Here is a 20,768-nt window from a genome sequence, read left to right on the forward strand (position 1 = left end):
ATGCGGTGTTAATTAATCAGCAGGTATTGGGTCTGGTGGAGGGGGGGGTGAACAGTTTAATCCATTTCACTTTAAATAATTCTGTTTTTCACCACAGAAACTATATTCAGTTTTATTTTTAGTCTAATCTGAGTGGAATGGAATAAACTTTTAAATATAAAAAACTAAATTCACATCAGACGTGTTTTATGAACAGAAACGTAAAACAGGTTTGATATTATTTGACACACAGTCGAAGTGAACCGTTATTTCCTGTGTTGCACCGACAGATTATAAAGTAACCTGAATATAACAATGAGGTCTTCAGTCTCCGGCATGAGAGCGGCACACGAGAGGGTTCCCAGAGACCTCAAACCTCCATCAGTTACTGACTGTGGTTACCTGCAGGCAGATGGTACACACACCTGTTACACACACTCCTACACACACCTGTTACACACACACCATGGTCCATGTTATCTATAGTTTATTTGAGTGTCTAGCTGCTATGTTTCAGAGGGATCTTTGTGAAGATGAGCGGCGGACAGGAAGAGGAAGTGGTGACAAGTCATTTCTGAAACCTCTCTGCTGTATGGCTGCAACACCTCCTGCAGAACACACACACACAGGTATTACATATACACGTAAACATGTTTACAGGTAAGCAGAAATACGGGTAAACCGCAGTATGTCTGAAGCTGAAACATCGGGCTCTCTGTTTCCTCAGAAATCAGATCTTCATGATGTCATAATGTGTCAAACTGTAGAGGATGCTAATGCACAGCTAGCTGTGGCTAACAGAAGGCTACGAGAAGTCCTCATTTCATTTCAAACCTTTATTTATACAGATAAAATCCCATTGAGATCATTGATCTCTTTTCCAAGGGAGACCTGTTCAAGTAGTTCCACATGAAACATGAAACATAAACAGAACAACAAAAGGACATCATACAGCATCATTTACATAATGATCCACATGAACAGGTACCAACAGCTTCTGATTGAGTAGCATCCAACCGAGCTTTAAAAACATTTAGTGGCACCAGATTGTTCAGTTTCCATTTAATGTGCAGCCTGTTCCAAGACAGAGGAGCTGCATCTAAAAGCTGTCTTCCCTCAGACAGTCCTAGCAGCTGCTCATTTAATAAAACCACAGCATTCGATCTCAGGCAGGAGCCACTTACAATTCTCCGTGAGATCAGGAGCAGATATAAGATGGAAGTTTCCCTAGCATGGCTTTGTATATAAAGATGTACCAGTGACTGAGCCTCCGTACAGTTAGTGAAAGCAAACCAGCCCTTGCATACAGGGTGCAGTGAAGGGTTAATGCTTCACAGTTTGTCACACATCTCAGAGCGCTGTGATACGCAGCATCTAACTGGACCAGGCAATGGGCCGGTGCATTCAGATAGACCAGATCCCCAGAGTCCAGCACAGGTCAAAGGTCACAGAGCCTTTTCCTGGCCTCAAGGAGAAGCAGGACGTGTTCCTGGAGAAGAACCCTAGCCTCACCCTCAGCTCTTCAGCAGGTTAGAGACCTGAAGTTTAAAAGAGAGACAATCATCAAGCCAGATACCAAGGTATTTGTAACAGGCAACAACTTCAAGTTTTGTTCCTTGCGTAGTTACAATATCTAAAACAGGCTCTGGTGTCTTTTTTGCTTTTGAAAAGAGCATTACCTTGGTTTTATCCACATTTAAAAGAAGCTTTAGTTCAGAGCGCTGAGTCTGAATAGTGTTAGAAACAGCCTGTAATTTAACAACAGCCTCCTTAACGGTGGGACCTGCACAGAACATCACAGTATCATCCGCATAAAAATGTAAAGTAGCTTCATCCACATTATCACCTACACTATTAATAATAATAATAATAATATATTTTATTTATAAGCGCACTTTTCATTTGCGTAAACAAAACTCAAAGTGCTACAAAATTAAAAATGAAAAAGGGTGAAACAAAACAACAATAAAAAAAACAATTAAAACAACATAATAAAAGCTGTGACATTCATGCCCGCATGGCATGATGTGGGGGATTTAAAAATCTAGTTAAAGGCTATTCTAAAAAGATGCGTTTTTAGGCCTTTTTTGAAAGCCTCCACAGTCTGTGGTGTCCTCAGCTGGTTTGGGAGGGCACTCCACAATCTCGGAGCAGCGGAGCAGAAGGCTCGGTCTAACATGGTCTTCAGTTTTGTCCTTGGTGGGATGAGGAGGTTTGACTTTACTGAACGTAGGTTCCTCGTGGAGGTTTGTGGGGCGAGCAGTTCCTTGATGTAGGAGGGAGCATTTCCATATATGCACTGATGAGTGAAGAGGGTGATTTTGTAGTCAATCCTGAGTGAGACCGGGAGCCAGTGCAGTGATTTGAGGATGGGTGTGATGTGTTCGTACTATTAATATATATGGAGAATAAAAGTGGGCCTGAAACAGAGCCTTGAGGAACACCATTAGAAATGTTTAACCACTCAGAAGACAGTCCATCAAAGTGAACACATGGGACCTTTCAGAGAGGTAGTTCACAAACCACCCACTGCAAGGCTGGATATGCCAATACTGAGTAGCCTCTGCTTTAAGATGAGATGATCGACGGTGTCAAATGCTTTGGAAAGGTCAATAAACAGAGCTGCACAACTCTGCTTATTATCTAAAATACTAGTAATGTCATTTACCACTTTCATCGTGGCAGTGATGGTGCTGTGTTTCTTTCTGAAGCCTGACTGATGATTAGACAGGATGTCATTTGTACATAAAAACTCCTTTACCTGTTCACTCACTAGGCGTTCAAGAACCTTAGCCAGAACTGACAATTTAGAGATTGGCCTATAGTTATTTAAAATAGTTGCCTCCCCTCCTTTCAGTAAAGGCAAGACATAAGCAGACTTCCATACTTTTGGAATTGTGTTCGTGCTGAGGGAGAGGTTAAAAAGAGAAGTAAGAGGTGGAGCAATAAGATCTGCAGCTATCTTTAGAAAGAAAGGCTCTACGTTGTCCGGGCCGGCCGGTTTCCTAGGATCTAACTTAGATAAGGCTTCATGAACAACATCAACAGTAAAAGGGGTAAAACTGAAAGGGTTTTCCAGACCACGTTGTTCAGAGTCACAGACTGTGGTGTTCACAGAAGCAGAGTTAGTGACAGAATCAAATAGAGAACCACAGGACACAAAATGCTCATTAAAGCAATTTAGCATAGTAGCCCTGTCCGATATAGAGCCAGATGCTGTGGTGAGGCACGGAGGAGCTCATTACGGATCTCACTGGTTGATATCGATTTTAATGCTTTCCAAAATTTTCTAGGATTATTTAGGTTTTCTGTGGTAACTGACAAATAGTACTTCGACTTTGCACTTTTGACATTTGAAGTGAAGCTATTCCTCAGCTGCCTGAACGCAGCCACTCCACCTCTGAGCCTGATCTCCTAGCCTTTGCCCAGGCCTTGTTTCTCTCATGAAGGACACTGGACAGCTCAGCAGGAACCAGGCCTGGTTTTTCTCATGAAGGACACTGGACAGCTCAGCAGGAACCAGGCCTGGTTTCTCTCATGAAGGACACTGGACAGCTCAGCAGGAACCAGGCCTGGTTTCTCTCATGAAGGACACTGGACAGCTCAGCAGAGAACCAGGCCTTGTTTCTCTCATGAAGGACACTGGACAGCTCAGCAGGAACCAGGCCTTGTTTCTCTCATGAAGGACACTGGACAGCTCAGCAGGAACCAGGCCTGGTTTCTCTCATGAAGGACACTGGACAGCTCAGCAGAGAACCAGGCCTTGTTTCTCTCATGAAGGACACTGGACAGCTCAGCAGGAACCAGGCCTTGTTTCTCTCATGAAGGACACTGGACAGCTCAGCAGGAACCAGGCCTGGTTTCTCTCATGAAGGACACTGGACAGCTCAGCAGAGAACCAGGCCTTGTTTCTCTCATGAAGGACACTGGACAGCTCAGCAGGAACCAGGCCTTGTTCCTCTCATGAAGGACACTGGACAGCTCAGCAGGAACCAGGCCTTGTTCCTCTCATGAAGGACACTGGACAGCTCAGCAGAGAACCAGGGAGTGTCTCGTCCCTTCACTCTGAATGTACGCAGGGTGCATGTCTATCAATGATCTCCATAAAACCAAGATAAAAATAAGACCATGCGGTTTCTACATCAGCACACAGATCCATTTTACCCAATCAAACCCAACAGATCATGAACCTGCTCCACAAAGTGTTTTATGTCTCTCTTGATGATGATGCGAGGTTTAACCTTTTGGACCTCAGTGTCCCTGATTGTGGCTACAGCTCAGAGATCGCTCAGATCATTTGCAAATACTCCCACAGAAGAATATTTACAGGGAACATTAGTTAAAATGAGATCAATTAGGGAGGATTTATTAGGGGACTTAATATTTGGGCGAGTAGGACTGTCCACAATCTGAGTAACATTCAATGAGATACAAAGGTTTTTAAAGTCCTCTGACTCTGCAGCTAACCAGTCCCAGTTAAAATCTCCAAGTAGCACTATTTCCTTGTAGTCTAGTTGTGATAAAAGATTTGCTAGTGAAGACAAGGAGTCCGTCCTTGCCAGCTGAGGGGGGTCTGTAGCAGCCCACCACCATGACCTTTGACCCTTTGCCACTTCTATATTTAAGGCTAAAAATTCAAATTGCTTACTGATCGATTTGGAAACTAATGTGGTTACACTGAACTTATTCTTAACATAAATGGTACCGCCACCACCTTCATTAGGCCGGTCGGTACGATACACATTAAAACCATTTAAGGCAATGTCAGAGGCCAAAATAGATTTGTTTAGCCATGTTTCTGATAAAACAATGACGTCAGCGTCAGTCGAGCCCAGATACGGACAACATCTAGTTTACCTGACAGACTGCGCACATTCAAGTGGATGAAACCCAACCCAGACCTAGCTTTAAGATCAGCAGGAGTAGCGATCTGACTACTGCTACTGGGCGGACCAGGGTTAGGTTGTACATTTCCTGACAGTAATAACAACAACAAAAACAGGCATCTTTTCCTCTTAAATGACACACATACATTGTCATCTAATTTAGAAACACCGGAAAAGTCTGCGAGAGTGTGATTAGAGCTTAAGAAGCAGTCCTGAAGAACCATCATCGCAGGAAAATAAAAAAGTCGAGCAGATTGACTGTGACAAGGCAACCGGTAATTGTTTGAGCAACACATCCGAACCTTTGCAGGGGATGCCCACTGCAGGTGGCAGAACAGACCTGAATCCAGTAGACTCCTCAGAATGACGAGAGATCTTCTCATAGTCCAACACAGCTAACAGGCACAGCAGAATCTGATATGGGCCATTCTCCCAGACCAGCAGAGCATCCGGATAGGCGTGCAAGCAGGCCCGAAATGTGGAGGCGCTCCGTTCTCCTCGCAATATCCCCGGTGCAGAACCTCCTTAGTACAGCAGGATAGGCGAAGCAGGACCAGCTCGAGGCGTAGAGGCGCTCCGGTCTCTCAGCGATATCCCCGTGGTAAAACGTCCTCGGCACCGTAGAGCACGACAGGTGGAGCAGGTGGATACAGGCCTCCGCTACAGCAGGTGTAAAGCAGGCCGCAGCCCGAACGCGAAGCCGCTCCGGTCTCTCCGTTAAAATCTCGCCAGGACAGCAGCACACGACAAGTGGAAGCAGGTCCCCGCCACAGCACAACTGGGCAGGTGGAAAAAGGGGGCCCAAACAACAACGTGCAGCCACTCCGTCTCTCCGCGAATTCCCGGGAAAAACCTCCCCACAACAGCACAGGTAAGCCTCCTCTCCACGCCGACGGCAGAGAGGCAGCCCTGCCCCTCACTTTCCACGCTCCGTGAGGCGGATGAGAAAATGTGCTCCGCTCGCGAAAATGTGCTCCGCTCGCGAAAATGCGCTCCGCTCGCTCTGATCGACGAGTGTAGAGTGACATAATAATGTATAGAAGTCTACGAGAAGTCCTCATAATGTATTGAAGTCTACGAGAAGTCCTCATAATGTACAGAAGGCTACGAGAAGTCCTCATAATGTATAGAAGTCTACGAGAAGTCGTCATAATGTACAGAAGGCTACGAGAAGTCCTCATAATGTATAGAAGTCTACGAGAAGTCCTCATAATGTACTGAAGTCTACGAGAAGTCCTCATAATGTACAGAAGGCTACGAGAAGTCCTCATAATGTATAGAAGTCTACGAGAAGTCGTCATAATGTATAGAAGTCTACGAGAAGTCCTCATAATGTATTGAAGTCTACGAGAAGTTCTCATAATGTACAGAAGGCTACGAGAAAATGTTAACATCAGTGTCATCATCAGAGAGGTCATGATCTCTGGATGGGTTCCGATGGTTCTGATGGTTCTGATGGTTCTGATGGTTCCGATGGTTCTGATGGTTCCGATGGTTCCGATGGTTCTGATGGTTCTGATGGTTCCGATGGTTCCGATGGTTCTGATGGTTCTGATGGTTCCGATGGTTCTGATGGTTCCGATAGTTCTGATGGTTCCGATGGTTCCGATGGTTCCGATGGTTCCGATGGTTCCGATGGTTCTGATGGTTCTGATGGTCTGCACATTGAGACGTTTCCTGAGAACAGAGTGTTTGTCTGGGTGTTGAGCAGGAAGTGTGAAAACTCTGAGATGTTTTTCTGATTTACATCCTGAGAGTAACCGCTGCTTCCTGTCGCTGAACGATATACTGAGCGCAGAGAGGCACCAACCTCAGAGGGGGGGTCTGCTCAGAGAGACTCATAACACAGATCTGCAGAGGCACCAACCTCAGAGGGGGGGTCTGCTCAGAGAGACTCATAACACAGATCTGCAGAGGCACCAACCTCAGAGGGGGGGTCTGCTCAGAGAGACCCATAACACAGATCTGCAGAGACAGTGTTCAGATATATTCAGCAGAGTTTGTTGGAGTTCATCCCGGACCTTTCTGGTTCTGGTCTTGCTGGTTCTGGTTCTGGTCTTGCTAGTTCAGGTCTTGCTGGTTCTGGTTCTGGTCTTGTTGGTTCAGGTCTTGCTGGTTCTGGTTCTGGTCTTGCTGGTTCAGGTCTTGCTGGTTCTGGTTCTGGTCTTGCTGGTTCAGGTCTTGCTGGTTCTGGTTCTGGTCTTGCTGGTTCAGGTATTGCTGGTTCTGGTGCTGGTTATTTGGTGTCCTGGAGCCCCGATGGTACGGGTCCTGGTCCTGGTTCTGGTCCTTGCGGCGGCGGCGGCTCGGGCTCTCAGCGGAGACGGAGACGGAGACGGAGACTCAGGTCAGAAACACTTTGCAAACTCATGAAATCCTTCGTTAAAACATTTCTAAATAAAATACATAAAAGACTGTAAACATGTTGAGACCATCTGAAACAAGGCGTTAGGGGTAAAAGTATCAAATACACAGTATTATCAATACTTCTGTATACTTGACGTACTAAAAGTCCTCTAATCTCTTATTTCATTATATATAAATATGAATGTACTGACGGTCGAGATGATATGAATACGTTAAATACATGAAATGCTGACTGATGTTTTTTAATATCATTATTCATTTATGTGTGTTTACGTCATATATATATATATATATATATATATACACAGTAAATACATATATACTGTACTCCTAACTGAGTTTATGTTAAACTCTACAGGTTCACTAACTCCTAATATTATATTTAATATCTAAGATTATTATATTATTTATTATATATTGTACATTACATTATATCTGTCCCCCCCTATAAAGAAAATATATAAATATATATAACTATATATATATAATGTATGATGTCATATCTCATGAAGGGGTGGTGTGCTCCTCCAACCTCCTGCTGTCCGGCTGCAGTCTGAGCTGTCAGCTGGGGGGGGGGGGAGGTGAGGATGATGAAGATGAAGAGGCTTTGGAGAAAATGAGCGTCTGGTGAATATTTCATTTTAATAATGAGTTTATTTCAAAATGACAGCTCTCTTCTGTTTGGTTCACGGAAAGTGTGTGTGTGTGTGTGTGTGTGTGTGTGTGTGTGTGTGTGTGTGTGTGTGTGTGTGTGTGTGTGTGTGTGTGTGTGTGTGTGTGTGTGTGTGTGTGTGTGTGTGTGTGTGTGTGTGTGTGTGTGTGTGTGTGTGTGTGTGTGTGTGTGTGTGTAGTTACACAGATGTCAGCAGTGGGTCCAGATGTTACAATGTCTCCGGCCCCCCCCCCCTGGTCTCCCCCCCCCTCCTGAACCCAGTGATCCAGTACAGAGTGACTCTGCTCCTGAGGGGGGGGGGCAGACGCAGCCGGACCCTGGACCTGAAGACCGTCGGTGAGACACCATCATTTATAGGAATATATGTATATATATATAACTGTGTAGTATGAGCAGTATGAACATGGAGGCGTGTGGTGCAGTGGGTAGTGCGTTGGTGTTGGGATCAGGGTTCAAACCCCACTGCAGTCAGCATGTCGTTGTGTCCCTGAGACGCTTCACCCCAAAGTGCTCCTGTGGGGATTGTCCTCTGTGTGTATTAATACACTAGATACACACAGCAGCCTGAGAGCAGTATGAACAGTGTGTATTAATACACTAGATACACACAGCAGCCTGAGAGCAGTATGAACAGTGTGTATTAATACACTAGATACACACAGCAGCCTGAGAGCAGTAGGAACAGTGTGTATTAATACACTAGATACACACAGCAGCCTGAGAGCAGTATGAACAGTGTGTATTAATACACTAGATACACACAGCAGCCTGAGAGCAGTATGAACAGTGTGTATTAATACACTAGATACACACAGCAGCCTGAGAGCAGTATGAACAGTGTGTATTAATACACTAGATACACATAGCAGCCTGAGAGCAGTATGAACAGTGTGTATTAATACACTAGATATACACAGCAGCCTGAGAGCAGTAGGAACAGTGTGTATTAATACACTAGATACACACAGCAGCCTGAGAGCAGTATGAACAGTGTGTATTAATACACTAGATACACACAGCAGCCTGAGAGCAGTATGAACAGTGTGTATTAATACACTAGATACACACAGCAGCCTGAGAGCAGTATGAACAGTGTGTATTAATACACTAGATACACACAGCAGCCTGAGAGCAGTATGAACAGTGTGTATTAATACACTAGATATCAGCCTGAGAGCAGTATGAACAGTGTGTATTAATACACTAGATATCAGCCTGAGAGCAGTATGAACAGTGTGTATTAATACACTAGATACACACAGCAGCCTGAGAGCAGTATGAACAGTGTGTATTAATACACTAGATATCAGCCTGAGAGCAGTATGAACAGTGTGTATTAATACATTAGATACACACAACAGCCTGAGAGCAGTATGAACAGTGTGTATTAATACGCTAGATACACACAGCAGCCTGAGAGCAGTATGAACAGTGTGTATTAATACACTAGATACACACAGCAGCCTGAGAGCAGTATGAACAGTGTGTATTAATACGCTAGATACACACAGCAGCCTGAGAGCAGTATGAACAGTGTGTATTAATACACTAGATACACACAGCAGCCTGAGAGCAGTATGAACAGTGTGTATTAATACACTAGATACACACAGCAGCCTGAGAGCAGTAAGAACAGTGTGTATTAATACGCTAGATACACACAGCAGCCTGAGAGCAGTAAGAACAGTGTGTATTAATACGCTAGATACACATAGCAGCCTGAGAGCAGTATGAACAGTGTGTATTAATACGCTAGATACACACAGCAGCCTGAGAGCAGTAAGAACAGTGTGTATTAATACGCTAGATACACACAGCAGCCTGAGAGCAGTAAGAACAGTGTGTATTAATACGCTAGATACACACAGCAGCCTGAGAGCAGCATCTTAAGGCACACCAGATCGGCCGTTTTCGTTAGTCGGACGACGAAGCGTGTCCTGTCGCCCAAACTCCATTTGATGTGTCCCGCAGCACCGGCCGTGACACGCCTTTCATGGCCGACGCATGTTGAATCCGCCGTGCGTCGGACGAAGAAATCACTCTGATTGGCTGTTCAGCAGCGAATCAGAGCATGAGAAGCGAAACGGTTGCTTGAGAATGTCTTCCACGAGCAGCACTCTTATGGCTGAGCTCCAGAACCGCACGAAACATGTTTTCGATGGACGAGAGTGAAAATGGAACGCACACGCTATTTGTTGTTAATATCACGTAGTCTGTTCTTCTTCTCTGTCTTCCGGTTGTTGCCTCTTTTGAATGACGAATACACACTACCGCCGCCTGCTGGTAAGGACAGTTATTGCCGCTCACGCATGCGCAGTTCGTGCGTGCTCGGCTGAAGTCTTTGCGGTGTGTTCCAGTGCGACACATGGCCAACACGCAGGAGAACACGGCAGAGAGTTCTCTGGTGACTGCTTGGTGTGTCAGGGCCTTTATATGTGTATAACTCCATGTGTACCCCCCCCCCCAGTGAAGCCCCGCCCCCCCAGGTGAGCCTCTCCCTGATGGACTCTATATATATATATAACTCCATGTGTACCCCCCCCCCCCCAGTGAAGCCCCGCCCTCCCCAGGTGAGCCTCTCCCTGATGGACTCTATATATATATATAACTCCATGTGTACCCCCCCCCCAGTGAAGCCCCGCCCTCCCCAGGTGAGACTCTCCCTGATGGACTCTATATATATATATAACTCCATGTGTACCCCCCCCCCCCAGTGAAGCCCCGCCCCCCCAGGTGAGCCTCTCCCTGATGGACTCTATATATATATATAACTCCATGTGTACCCCCCCCCCCCCCAGTGAAGCCCCGCCCTCCCCAGGTGAGCCTCTCCCTGATGGACTCTATATATATATATAACTCCATGTGTACCCCCCCCCCAGTGAAGCCCCGCCCTCCCAGGTGAGACTCTCCCTGATGGACTCTATATATATATATAACTCCATGTGTACCCCCCCCCCCAGTGAAGCCCCGCCCCCCCAGGTGAGACTCTCCCTGATGGACTCTATATATATATATAACTCCATGTGTACCCCCCCCCCCCAGTGAAGCCCCGCCCCCCCAGGTGAGCCTCTCCCTGATGGACTCTATATATATATATAACTCCATGTGTACCCCCCCCCCCCCCAGTGAAGCCCCGCCCCCCCAGGTGAGCCTCTCCCTGATGGACTCTATATATATATATATAACTCCATGTGTACCCCCCCCCCCCCCCAGTGAAGCCCTTCCCCCCCAGGTGAGCCTCTCCCTGATGGACTCTATATATATATATAACTCCATGTGTACCCCCTCCCCAGTGAAGCCCCGCCCTCCCCAGGTGAGCCTCTCCCTGATGGACTCTCAGGTTCTGATCCGCCTCCAGAGCCCCGACAGCAACGACTACCTGAGGGACGACAACCTGCTGTTCCAGATCCAGCTGTGGAGGGGGGGCCGCTCCACTGTGAGTTATTAGTATTATTGTTATTATTATTATTGTACAAATAAATAACCTGAACATTGTTGTTATTATTGTTGTTGTTGTTGTTATATGATTGTCATGTATGAATGTCCCAGCTGCAGAACCTGTCCTCCCCCTCCCTGCTGCTGGTCCTGGATCAGTACCGGGTCAGAGGTCGTTCTCTGCCTGTTAACGGGCTGCAGGGCAGCTGGAGCTCCTGGAGCCCGACCCTGACCCCCCCGTTGACCCCCCCGCTGACCCCTCCCCGTGAGACACACTACTCTCTGCTCTCACATCCACATCATTTAGCTGTGGAATGATCTTCATGGTTCATGATCTGTGTCCAGGACGCCCGGCTGTGATTGGAGGGCTGCTGGTTCTGCTGCTGCTGCCTTCAGGGCTCCTGCTGCTGCTGAAGAACAGGTGTCCTTTACTCACCATCACCTGTGCAACACTCTATATTATATATATTTATATATATATTTATATAAATATATATACTTCCATTTGTCTCCCGTTGACAGAATATTCAGCTACGTGTGGCCGAACATCCCTCACCCCAAACACACTCTGATGCACATCTGCAAGAGCAACAAGGTGAGGCCCTGGGACAGGAGGTAGAGACAGGAAACAGAGACAGAGACAGGAGACAGGAAACAGGAAACAGGAAACAGAGACAGGATACAGAGACAAAGACAGAAACAGGAAACAGAGACAGGAAACAGAAACAGGAAACAGAGACAGAGACAGAGACAGGAGACAGGAAACAGGAAACAGGAAACAGAGACAGGATACAGAGACAAAGACAGAAACAGGAAACAGAGACAGGAAACAGAAACAGGAAACAGAGACAGAGACAGAGACAGGAAACAGAGACAGAAACAGGAAACAGAGACAGAGACAGGAGACAGAGACAGAAAAAAGAGACAGGAAACAGAGACAGAGACAGGAAACAGAAACAGGAAACAGAGACAGAGACAGGAAACAGAAACAGGAAACAGAGACAGGAAACAGAAACAGGAAACAGAGACAGAAACAGGAAACAGAGACAGGAACAGGAAACAGGAAACAGGAAACAGAGACAGGAAACAGAGACAGGAAACAGAGACAGAGACAGAAACAGAGACAGAAACAGGAAACAGAGACAGGAGACAGAGACAGAAAAAAGAGACAGGAAACAGAGACAGAGACAGGAAACAGAAACAGGAAACAGAGACAGAGACAGGAAACAGAAACAGGAAACAGAGACAGGAAACAGAGACAGGAGACAGGAAACAGAGACAGGAAACAGGAAACAGAGACAGGAAACAGAAACAGGAAACATTACATTGCATTTAGCTGACGCTTTTATCCAAAGCGACTTACAATAAGTACATTCGACCAGGAAGACACAACCTTGAAGAAAACAGAATCATATAAGAACATCAGGTTTCAAAGAGCCAATCGTTTCAAGTGCTGCTCAGCTGGCTTTAGAGGAGCCAGTCCTTTATTAGTATATAAGTGCTCTGTTAGCAGTTCTTTGTTAGTCATTCTATCGCTCGAAGTGGAGTCGAAAGAGATGAGTTTTCAGTCTGCGCCGGAAGGTGTGTGAGCTTTCTGCTGTCCTGATGTCAATGGGAGCTCATTCCACCATTTTGGAGCCAGGACAGCAAACCCACGTGTTTTTGCTGATGGGAACTTGGGTCCCCCTCGCAGCGAGGGTGCAGCGAGTCAGAAACAAAGACAGGAAACAGGAGACAGGAAACAGAGACAGGAAACAGAAACAGGAGACAGGAAACAGAGACAGGAAACAGAAACAGGAAACAGGAAACAGAGACAGGAAACAGAGAAAGAAACAGGAAACAGAGACAGGAAACAGAAACAGAGACAGAAACAGGAAACAGGAAACAGAGACAGGAAGCAGGAAACTGACAGCAGTGTTTTCTTTCTGCAGGGCCTCATGTTGACCCTCAGGCCGGAGGAGTTCAGTTCTTTAAAGCTGGAGAAAACGGGGGAGGCTGCCCCTCCCCCCTCCCCCACTGGCCCCTCCCCCTCAGAGGAGCCGTCCTGTGGGGGGGGCAATGAGTATGTCACCATGTCCAGCTTCACGCAGAGCGACTGAACAGGAAACATGACGGGGCAATATATTACAATATCATAAATATATATATTATTATATCATAAATATATATATTTACATTTCATAAATAGGGGGCATGAGATCATTGGTGTTTACTCATGTCACTCAAACTATACACACTGGAGAGGAGGCGGGGCTTATCTCATGTAGATACCAACAACATATTTTACCGTGATGTAATACTACACATATCATAGAAAACAATGTAACCAAGAAACTTCATCAAATTATTTTAATCTGTTGAAGGTCGTTCCTACCGAACGACCTTCAAGCTGCTTCACGTGTCCACCACAGAGAGATGTTAATTATGCATATTCTGTATTTCCTCAGGTTGTCATTATAATGTTGTTATTAGAGCTTTATGGATGCATATACAGGTATAATAAAATCTAAAAGTGACGAGTCATGGTGTGTTTACATTCAGATAAACAGAGGCACAAACTGCATCATTATTATTAATAATGATGATAATGAACGTCAGAGCCTCCAGGCGCTCCTCATCATCAGGATGAAGTACACGTCGCTGTCGATGGAGGCGCTGACTCCGCAGTAATAGTTCAGGAACTCCTCGCTGGTCACCTGACAGGAAACACATTGACACACTAAGTGTTTAAGTCAGGGATGTTAAAAGTTCAAATTCTTCATATTTGTCTAACATCAATCAATCAATGTTTATTTATATAGCCCAATATCACAAATGATAGTTTACTTTTCATTCAGGAATTATGACGCTGCGCTGTCAGTTCTCCATGTTTGTGATTGGTCAAATTAGATTAGATTAGATTACTTTATTGTCATTACAAAAATGCAAGCACAGTGTAACGAAATTTAAGGATGGTCTAACCAGATCGCAAAACAGTCAGTTACATACACATTTATCAGAAGTATATACCAAAAAAGAATGATACAAAAATAAAGGTAAATAGATGGGAAATAGGAATAAATACACAGATAATAATAAATAAATACAGTGAATACAGAATTGCGCTTCAGCACAGCACACGACAACAACTAGGCAGTATGGGACAGCGTGGGGTTCATTGTCAGCAGTCTGACTGCTGAAGGGAAGAAGCTGTGCGTAGTCCTGTTTGTTCTACCCGGGAGGCTGCGGCAGCGTGTCCCAGAGCGGGTGCCACGTAGGGGGACAAACAGTGTATGGTTGGGGTGGGAAGAGTCTCTGATGATGTTTCGTGCCCTTCGCAGGCACCGCTTTTCATAGACTGAGGCTATGGAGGGGAGTGGCATCTTGATGATGCGTTGTGCGATCTTCACCACCCTCTGCAGTGATTTCTTGTCCTTGACCGTGCAGTTACCGTACCATACAGATATGCAGGTAGAGAGGATGCTCGCGATGGTGCAACGGTAGAAGTTTATTAGCACCTGGGAGGATAGGCGGAGTTTTGCCAGTTTCCTCAGGAAGAAGATGCGCTTGTGAGCCTTCTTGACTAGGGCTGAGGTGTTGGTGGTCCAGGAGAGGTCCTCCGAGATGTGGACTCCCAGGAACTTGAAGCTGGTGACCCGCTCAACCTCTTCTCCACTAAGATGGACTGGGGAGTGCGTGCCGTCTTTGTTCCTTCTGAAGTCCACAATGACCTCTTTCGTCTTCTTGGTGTTGAGAGCCAGGTTGTTGTTAGCGCACCACTCTGCCAGATGCTCAACCTCTTCCCTGTATGCCGTCTCGTCATTGTTGCTGACAAGCCCGACCACTGCAGTGTCGTCTGCAAACTTAACGATGGTGTTTGAGCCATGTACAGGTTTGCAGTCATGTGTGAAGAGGGAATATAGGAGGGGACTTAACACACAGCCCTGTGGGAGACCAGTGCTAAGGATGGGATTCGAGAATGTGAGCTTGCCTATTCTAACATGCTGGGGTCTGTTTGTGAGAAAGTCCAGTATCCAGTTGCAGAGGGAGGGGTCGATGCCAAGGTCACTGAGCTTGGTAATCAGTTTTGAAGGAATGATGGTGTTGAATGGCGAGCTAAAGTCAATGAACAGGAACCGTACGTATGTGTTGCTCTGATCCAGATGGTAGAGGGCAGGGTGTAGTGCTGTGGAGATGGCGTCATCCGTACTCCTGTTCCGACGATAGGCAAACTGGTAGGGGTCAAGTGTGGGTGGGAGGCATGATTTAAGCCGAGCCAGGACCAGCCTCTCGAAACACTTCATGATGGTCGATGTAAGTGCCACGGGTCGGTAGTCATTAAGGCTTGTTGGAGAGGCGTGCTGGGGAACAGGCACAATGGAGGTGTATTTGAAGCACGTGGGGACTTTTCCTTGGGCCAAGGACAGGTTAAAGATGTCAGTCAGGACCCTGGTCAGCTGCTCAGCACAAGAGCTGAGTACACGTCCGGGGATGCCATCGGGGCCAGCGGCCTTACGTGTGTTTGTCCTGCTCAGTTCAGCATGCACATCTGTGGTGGAGAGTGTGAGGGGCAGATGGTCTGCAGGGAGAGTGGCCCTAGTGGCTACCTCATGATTGACCCTGTCAAAACGAGCATAAAAATAATTAAGCTCATCTGGAAGAGAGGGGTCAGTGGACGGGGAGGAGACCCGGGTGGGTTTGAAGTCTGTGATGGTCTGTAACCCCTGCCACATGCGTCGGGGGTCAGAGGTGTTAAAGTGCTCCTCAATCTTTAGCTTGTGGCAGCGCTTGGCCCTTTTGATGCCCCGTTTCAGCTCAGCCCTGGCTAGACGGTAGTCCTGCGCGTCTCCTGACCTGAAGGCGGTGTCACGTGCCTTCAGCAGTTGGAGGACCTGCCCATCCATCCATGGCTTCTGATTAGGGAATATTTTGATCTGTTTGGTGGTGGTGGCATCACTGATGTAGGTGTTGATACAATCCAAAACAGAAGAGGTGTATGCGTCAATGTCTATTTGGGAATCCATAGTGGTAGTTAAAGCGAAGTTGTTCCAGTTGGTTATGTGAAGCTGATGCTGTAAATTGGACTCTGCTCCCTCGTTGCTAAATGTTGCTAACCCCGCCCCTTTCACGTGAACACGCTCTCAGCTGGACAGAGAAACCCTGGGTTGATTTACCGAGTTGATAACCAGCGTCGTAGGACCGCTTAGCGAGATCTCTTTGTTAGGGTTAGTTAAGATAACTCACAGATATCCAGGGTTAGGGTTAGTTAAGATGAGTTAGTTAAGACTCTATTCAGGGTCTGTTGAACTGGCTCCAGACAGGCCACAGAGGTTGGTGTATATATATAAAACATTAAAACACAGAACAGGGAACAGTCTGGAGAACATGACTGCAGATCGCCCGCCTCACTGCAGTCGTAACATAATTGAAATCCAAAGGATTCCTAAAATTATAATTTTTATTTTTTCACTTTTGATCGCATTTTTTATCCCCCACGAAAACTCACCAAATGATGCACACTGCTGAAAATAGGTTTTATTAGAGAATGAAAGATGATGAGGAATCCTCACCTTCCCGTCTTTGTCGTTGGGAGAGTCGAAGTTGTCCAGGAAGCTCCTGAAGACCTGCTCCTCGCTCCACTCCCCGTTCTGGAACTTGGGATGATGTTTGGGGCTGTAGACGCCCCTCAGATCCTCGATGGTCACCACACCGTCTCCTGTCCGGTCCAGCTTCCTGAACGCCTGCAGAACCACTTCCTGTCGGGCGCGGGACATCTGGGGCTTAACAGAGAGGACAACCTCAGATATCTCAGAGACATCACAGACCTGCTTCTGCACCGGTGTTCTCTATATTCCCGTTATCTATATTCCCGTTAAAGGTACTAGTGTCTCACCCTGAGCGTGAGCAAGAACTCGTCGAAGTCGATGGTCCCGTTGCCGTCTCGATCGAAGCGTAGGAAGAGCGTGGTGGCTTCCTGTTTGTCCATCAGGACTCCGTAGTCCTTCAGACCCTTCAGGAACTCCTTCAGGTCCAGAGAGCGGCTGCTGTTGTCGTCCATGATCTTAAAGGTCCTGCAGGGGGCAAATCACCTTATAGAACTGCTTATCACCTTATAGAACTACATATACCTTTATAGAACTACAAATCACTGTATAGAACTGCATATCACCGTATAGAACTACAAATCACCTTATAGAACTACATATACCCTTATAGAACTACAAATCACTGTATAGAACTACATATATATACATATCCCATCGCATCAACTACAACATTCTGGTCCTTCCGTTCCTCTCAAAAATTCTTGAGAAAGCGGTCGCAAAACAGTTGTGTGATTACTTAAAAAACAATGATTTATTTGAAGACTTTCAGTCTGGCTTTAGAACACATCATAGCACAGAGACAGCTCTGGTTAAAGTCACAAATTATATTCTAATAGCCTCAGAAAAGGGACTTGTCTCTATTCTTGTTCTGCTCGATCTCAGTGCTGCATTTGATACTATCGACCATGATATCCTATTGCAAAGACTAGAGCACTTAGTTGGCATACAGGGAACTGCTTTAGGCTGGTTTAGGTCCTATCTATCTGAACGCTCTCAGTTTGTACGTGTCAATGATGAATCTTCCACGCAAACCAAAGTTAGCCGTGGAGTGCCACAGGGCTCAGTGCTCGGACCTATTCTGTTCACATTATATATGCTTCCGTTAGGCAATATTATAAGGAATCATTCTGTAAACTTTCATTGTTATGCGGATGATACTCAACTATATTTATCAATCAAGCCTGATGAAATTAATCATCTAAATAAAATTCAAGACTGCCTTAAGGACTTAAAAACGTGGATGACCTTAAACTTTTTGATGTTAAACACGACCAAAACTATTGTACTTGGCCCGAAGAATCTACGAAACAAATTATCTAAAGACATACTAACTATGGAAGGCATTAATTTGGCCTCCAGTGAGACTATAAGGAATCTTGGTGTTATATTTGATCAGGATTTATCCTTTAACGCCCACATAAAATCAATTTCAAGGACCGCCTACTTCCATCTACGTAACATTGCAAAAATCAGGCATATCTTGCCTCAAAACGATGCAGAGAAACTAGTCCATGCATTTGTTACTTCTAGGCTGGATTATTGTAACTCTTTATTATCAGGGAGTACCAAGAAGTCAATCAAGTCGCTTCAGCTGATTCAAAATGCTGCGGCTCGTGTACTAACCAGAGTTAGGAGAAGGGACCACATGACTCCTGTTCTGGCTGCCTTACACTGGCTCCCTATAGAACACAGGATAGAATTTAAAATTCTTCTTCTCGCCTACAAAGCCCTTAATGGGCAGGCGCCATCTTACCTTAAAGAACTCATTATACCCTGCTGGCCTACTAGGGCATTGCGTTCCAAGAATGCAGGGTTGTTGGTTGTTCCTAGAGTCTCTAAAAGTACAATGGGAGCCAGAGCCTTTTCTTATCAAGCTCCACATTTGTGGAATCAGCTTCCAGTTTGTGTTCGGGCGGCAGACACCCTATCCGTTTTTAAGAGTGCGCTGAAGACCTTCCTTTTTGATAAAGCTTATAGTTAGGGCTGATTAGATTCAGCCCCTAGTTTTGCTGATATAGGCTTAGTTTGTCGGGGGACATCTTACTTCTTCCTTCTCTCTGTCTGTACCTGTGTCCTCTCATGGGGACATCTTACTTCTTCCTTCTCTCTGTCTGTACCTGTGTCCTCTCATGGGGACATCTTACTTCTTCCTTCTCTCTGTCTATACCCGTGTACTCTCATGTTCCCATTAACCCAGCTTCCCCACATGTCTTTCTTTTTGGAGTCTATATACGCTGGGATCCGGAGTCATGGATGATCCTGCGGTCCTGTGTCCTGGATCGCGAGCCCTGGATCTTGAGTCGTGGCTGTGGTCCTGGATCATCGGTCCTGGATGGATATCCTCGTGAATTCATCTTCCTATTATACACACATGCATTTCCAAACATTTGGACTACCTATGTTGCAAATGTATTATCTTTTCAATTTACACACGGCATCTATTGCACGTCTGTCCGTCCTGGGAGAGGGATCCCTCCTCTGTTGCTCTCCCTGAGGTTTCTCCCATTTTTCCCTTTAAACTGGGTTTTCTTTGGAAGTTTTTCCTTGTACGATGTGAGGGTCTAAGGACAGAGGGTGTCGTATTGTCATACTGATATTCTGTACACACTGTGAAGACCACTGAGACAAATGTAACATTTGTGATATTGGGCTATATAAATAAACATTGATTGATTGATTGATTGATTGATTGATTGATTGATTGATTGATTGATATCACCTTATAGAACTACAAATCACTGTATAGAACTACAAATCACTGTATAGAACTGCATATCACCGTATAGAACTACAAATTACCTTATAGAACTACATATATATACATATCCCATCGCATCAACTACAACATTCTGGTCCTCACCTACAAAGCACTCCACCATCTGGCCCCCCCTTATCTCACAAACCTTCTCACTCCTTATCAACCCCCACGGTCCCTCAGATCCACCGCAGCCGGACTCCTATCCACTCCCACATCCACACTCTGCAGCTTTGGGGACAGAGCCTTCTCAGTGGCAGCTCCTAGGCTCTGGAACTCCCTCCCCCAAGATCTCCGTGACTCTGAGTCCCTCACAGTCTTTCAGTCCCGCCTCAAAACACATCTTTTCAACTCTGTCTACCCATAAGCCCCCCCCCCCCCTCTCGATCAACTTCCACTTGACTGCCTTTTTATTTTTTTATTTTACTATACTTACTTGTTTGCCTGTCCTTGTTTGTTTACCCTCCCTCATACTGTAAAGCGTCTTTGACTTGTGAAAAGCGCTATATAAATAAAATGCATTATTATTATTATTATTATTATTATAAACCCGTATAGAACTGCATATCACCTTATAGAACTACAAATCACCTTATAGAACTACAAATCACCTTATAGAACTGCATATCACCTTATAGAACTACATATACCTGTATAGAACTACAAATCACTGTATAGAACTACAAATCACTGTATAGAACTACAAATCACCTTATATAAATACAAATCACCTTATAGAACTACAAATACCATTATAGAACTGCATATCACCTTATAGAACTACATAGACCTGTATAGAACTACAAATCACCTTATAGAACTACAGAAATACTGCAGGACGATAACACAGTGCCATACAACATACTATTACTTTATTTAGTCATTGTATGATATGTAGAAAAGTAAAAAAATAAGGTATCCTATAGTATATAGTGTTAAAGTCATGATATATAATATAGTGTTAAAGTCATGATATATTATATAATGTTAAAGTCATGATATATTATATAGTGTTAAAGTCATGATACATTATATAGTGTAAAAGTCATGATATATTATATAGTGTTAAAGTCATGATATATTCAATT

General features: G+C 45.3%; 2 protein-coding genes across 4 annotated transcripts in view; one reads left to right on the forward strand and one right to left on the reverse strand.

Moving 5' to 3' along the window:
- Positions 1 to 1,369: 1,369 nt before the first annotated feature.
- On the forward strand, positions 1,370 to 13,856 carry il7r (interleukin 7 receptor). Its single transcript, XM_034079524.2, has 9 exons — positions 1,370 to 1,508; positions 6,577 to 7,212; positions 7,745 to 7,859; positions 8,084 to 8,241; positions 11,199 to 11,341; positions 11,455 to 11,605; positions 11,686 to 11,761; positions 11,863 to 11,935; positions 13,272 to 13,856. Exons 1-9 carry the CDS (start codon positions 1,370 to 1,372, stop codon positions 13,437 to 13,439), a joined length of 1,659 nt encoding a protein of 552 aa, XP_033935415.2. The 3' UTR covers positions 13,440 to 13,856.
- The window catches only part of capslb (calcyphosine-like b), a 35,873-nt gene continuing 28,583 nt past the window's right edge, over positions 13,479 to 20,768 (reverse strand). Inside the window, exons 3-5 of one of the 3 annotated variants that reach the window (XM_034079528.2) lie at positions 17,213 to 17,390; positions 16,890 to 17,075; positions 13,479 to 14,036 (exon numbers count right to left, since the gene is read on the reverse strand). In XM_034079528.2, coding sequence (XP_033935419.1) covers positions 13,935 to 14,036; positions 16,890 to 17,075; positions 17,213 to 17,390 — 466 coding nt within the window. In that variant the 3' untranslated portion in view covers positions 13,479 to 13,934. Of the gene's footprint in view, positions 14,037 to 16,889; positions 17,100 to 17,212; positions 17,391 to 20,768 lie in introns of all 3 variants that reach the window. The other 2 variants (XM_034079527.2, XM_034079526.2) reach the window with 2 other exon arrangements.

The sequence above is a fragment of the Pseudochaenichthys georgianus genome, unplaced genomic scaffold (assembly GCF_902827115.2).
Source record: "Pseudochaenichthys georgianus unplaced genomic scaffold, fPseGeo1.2 scaffold_642_arrow_ctg1, whole genome shotgun sequence".
Classification (NCBI taxonomy): Eukaryota; Metazoa; Chordata; class Actinopteri; order Perciformes; family Channichthyidae; genus Pseudochaenichthys; species Pseudochaenichthys georgianus.

Bases quoted from the DNA above. Each gene is read 5' to 3' on its own strand.
- il7r (XM_034079524.2), top strand. From the start codon at position 1,370: ATGGGCCGGTGCATTCAGATAGACCAGATCCCCAGAGTCCAGCACAGG. The intron at 1,509-6,576 runs GTTAGAGACCTG...GGTGTTGAGCAG, and splicing joins CACCCTCAGCTCTTCAGCAG to GAAGTGTGAAAACTCTGAGA. The intron at 7,213-7,744 runs GTCAGAAACACT...TATCTCATGAAG, and splicing joins AGACGGAGACGGAGACTCAG to GGGTGGTGTGCTCCTCCAAC.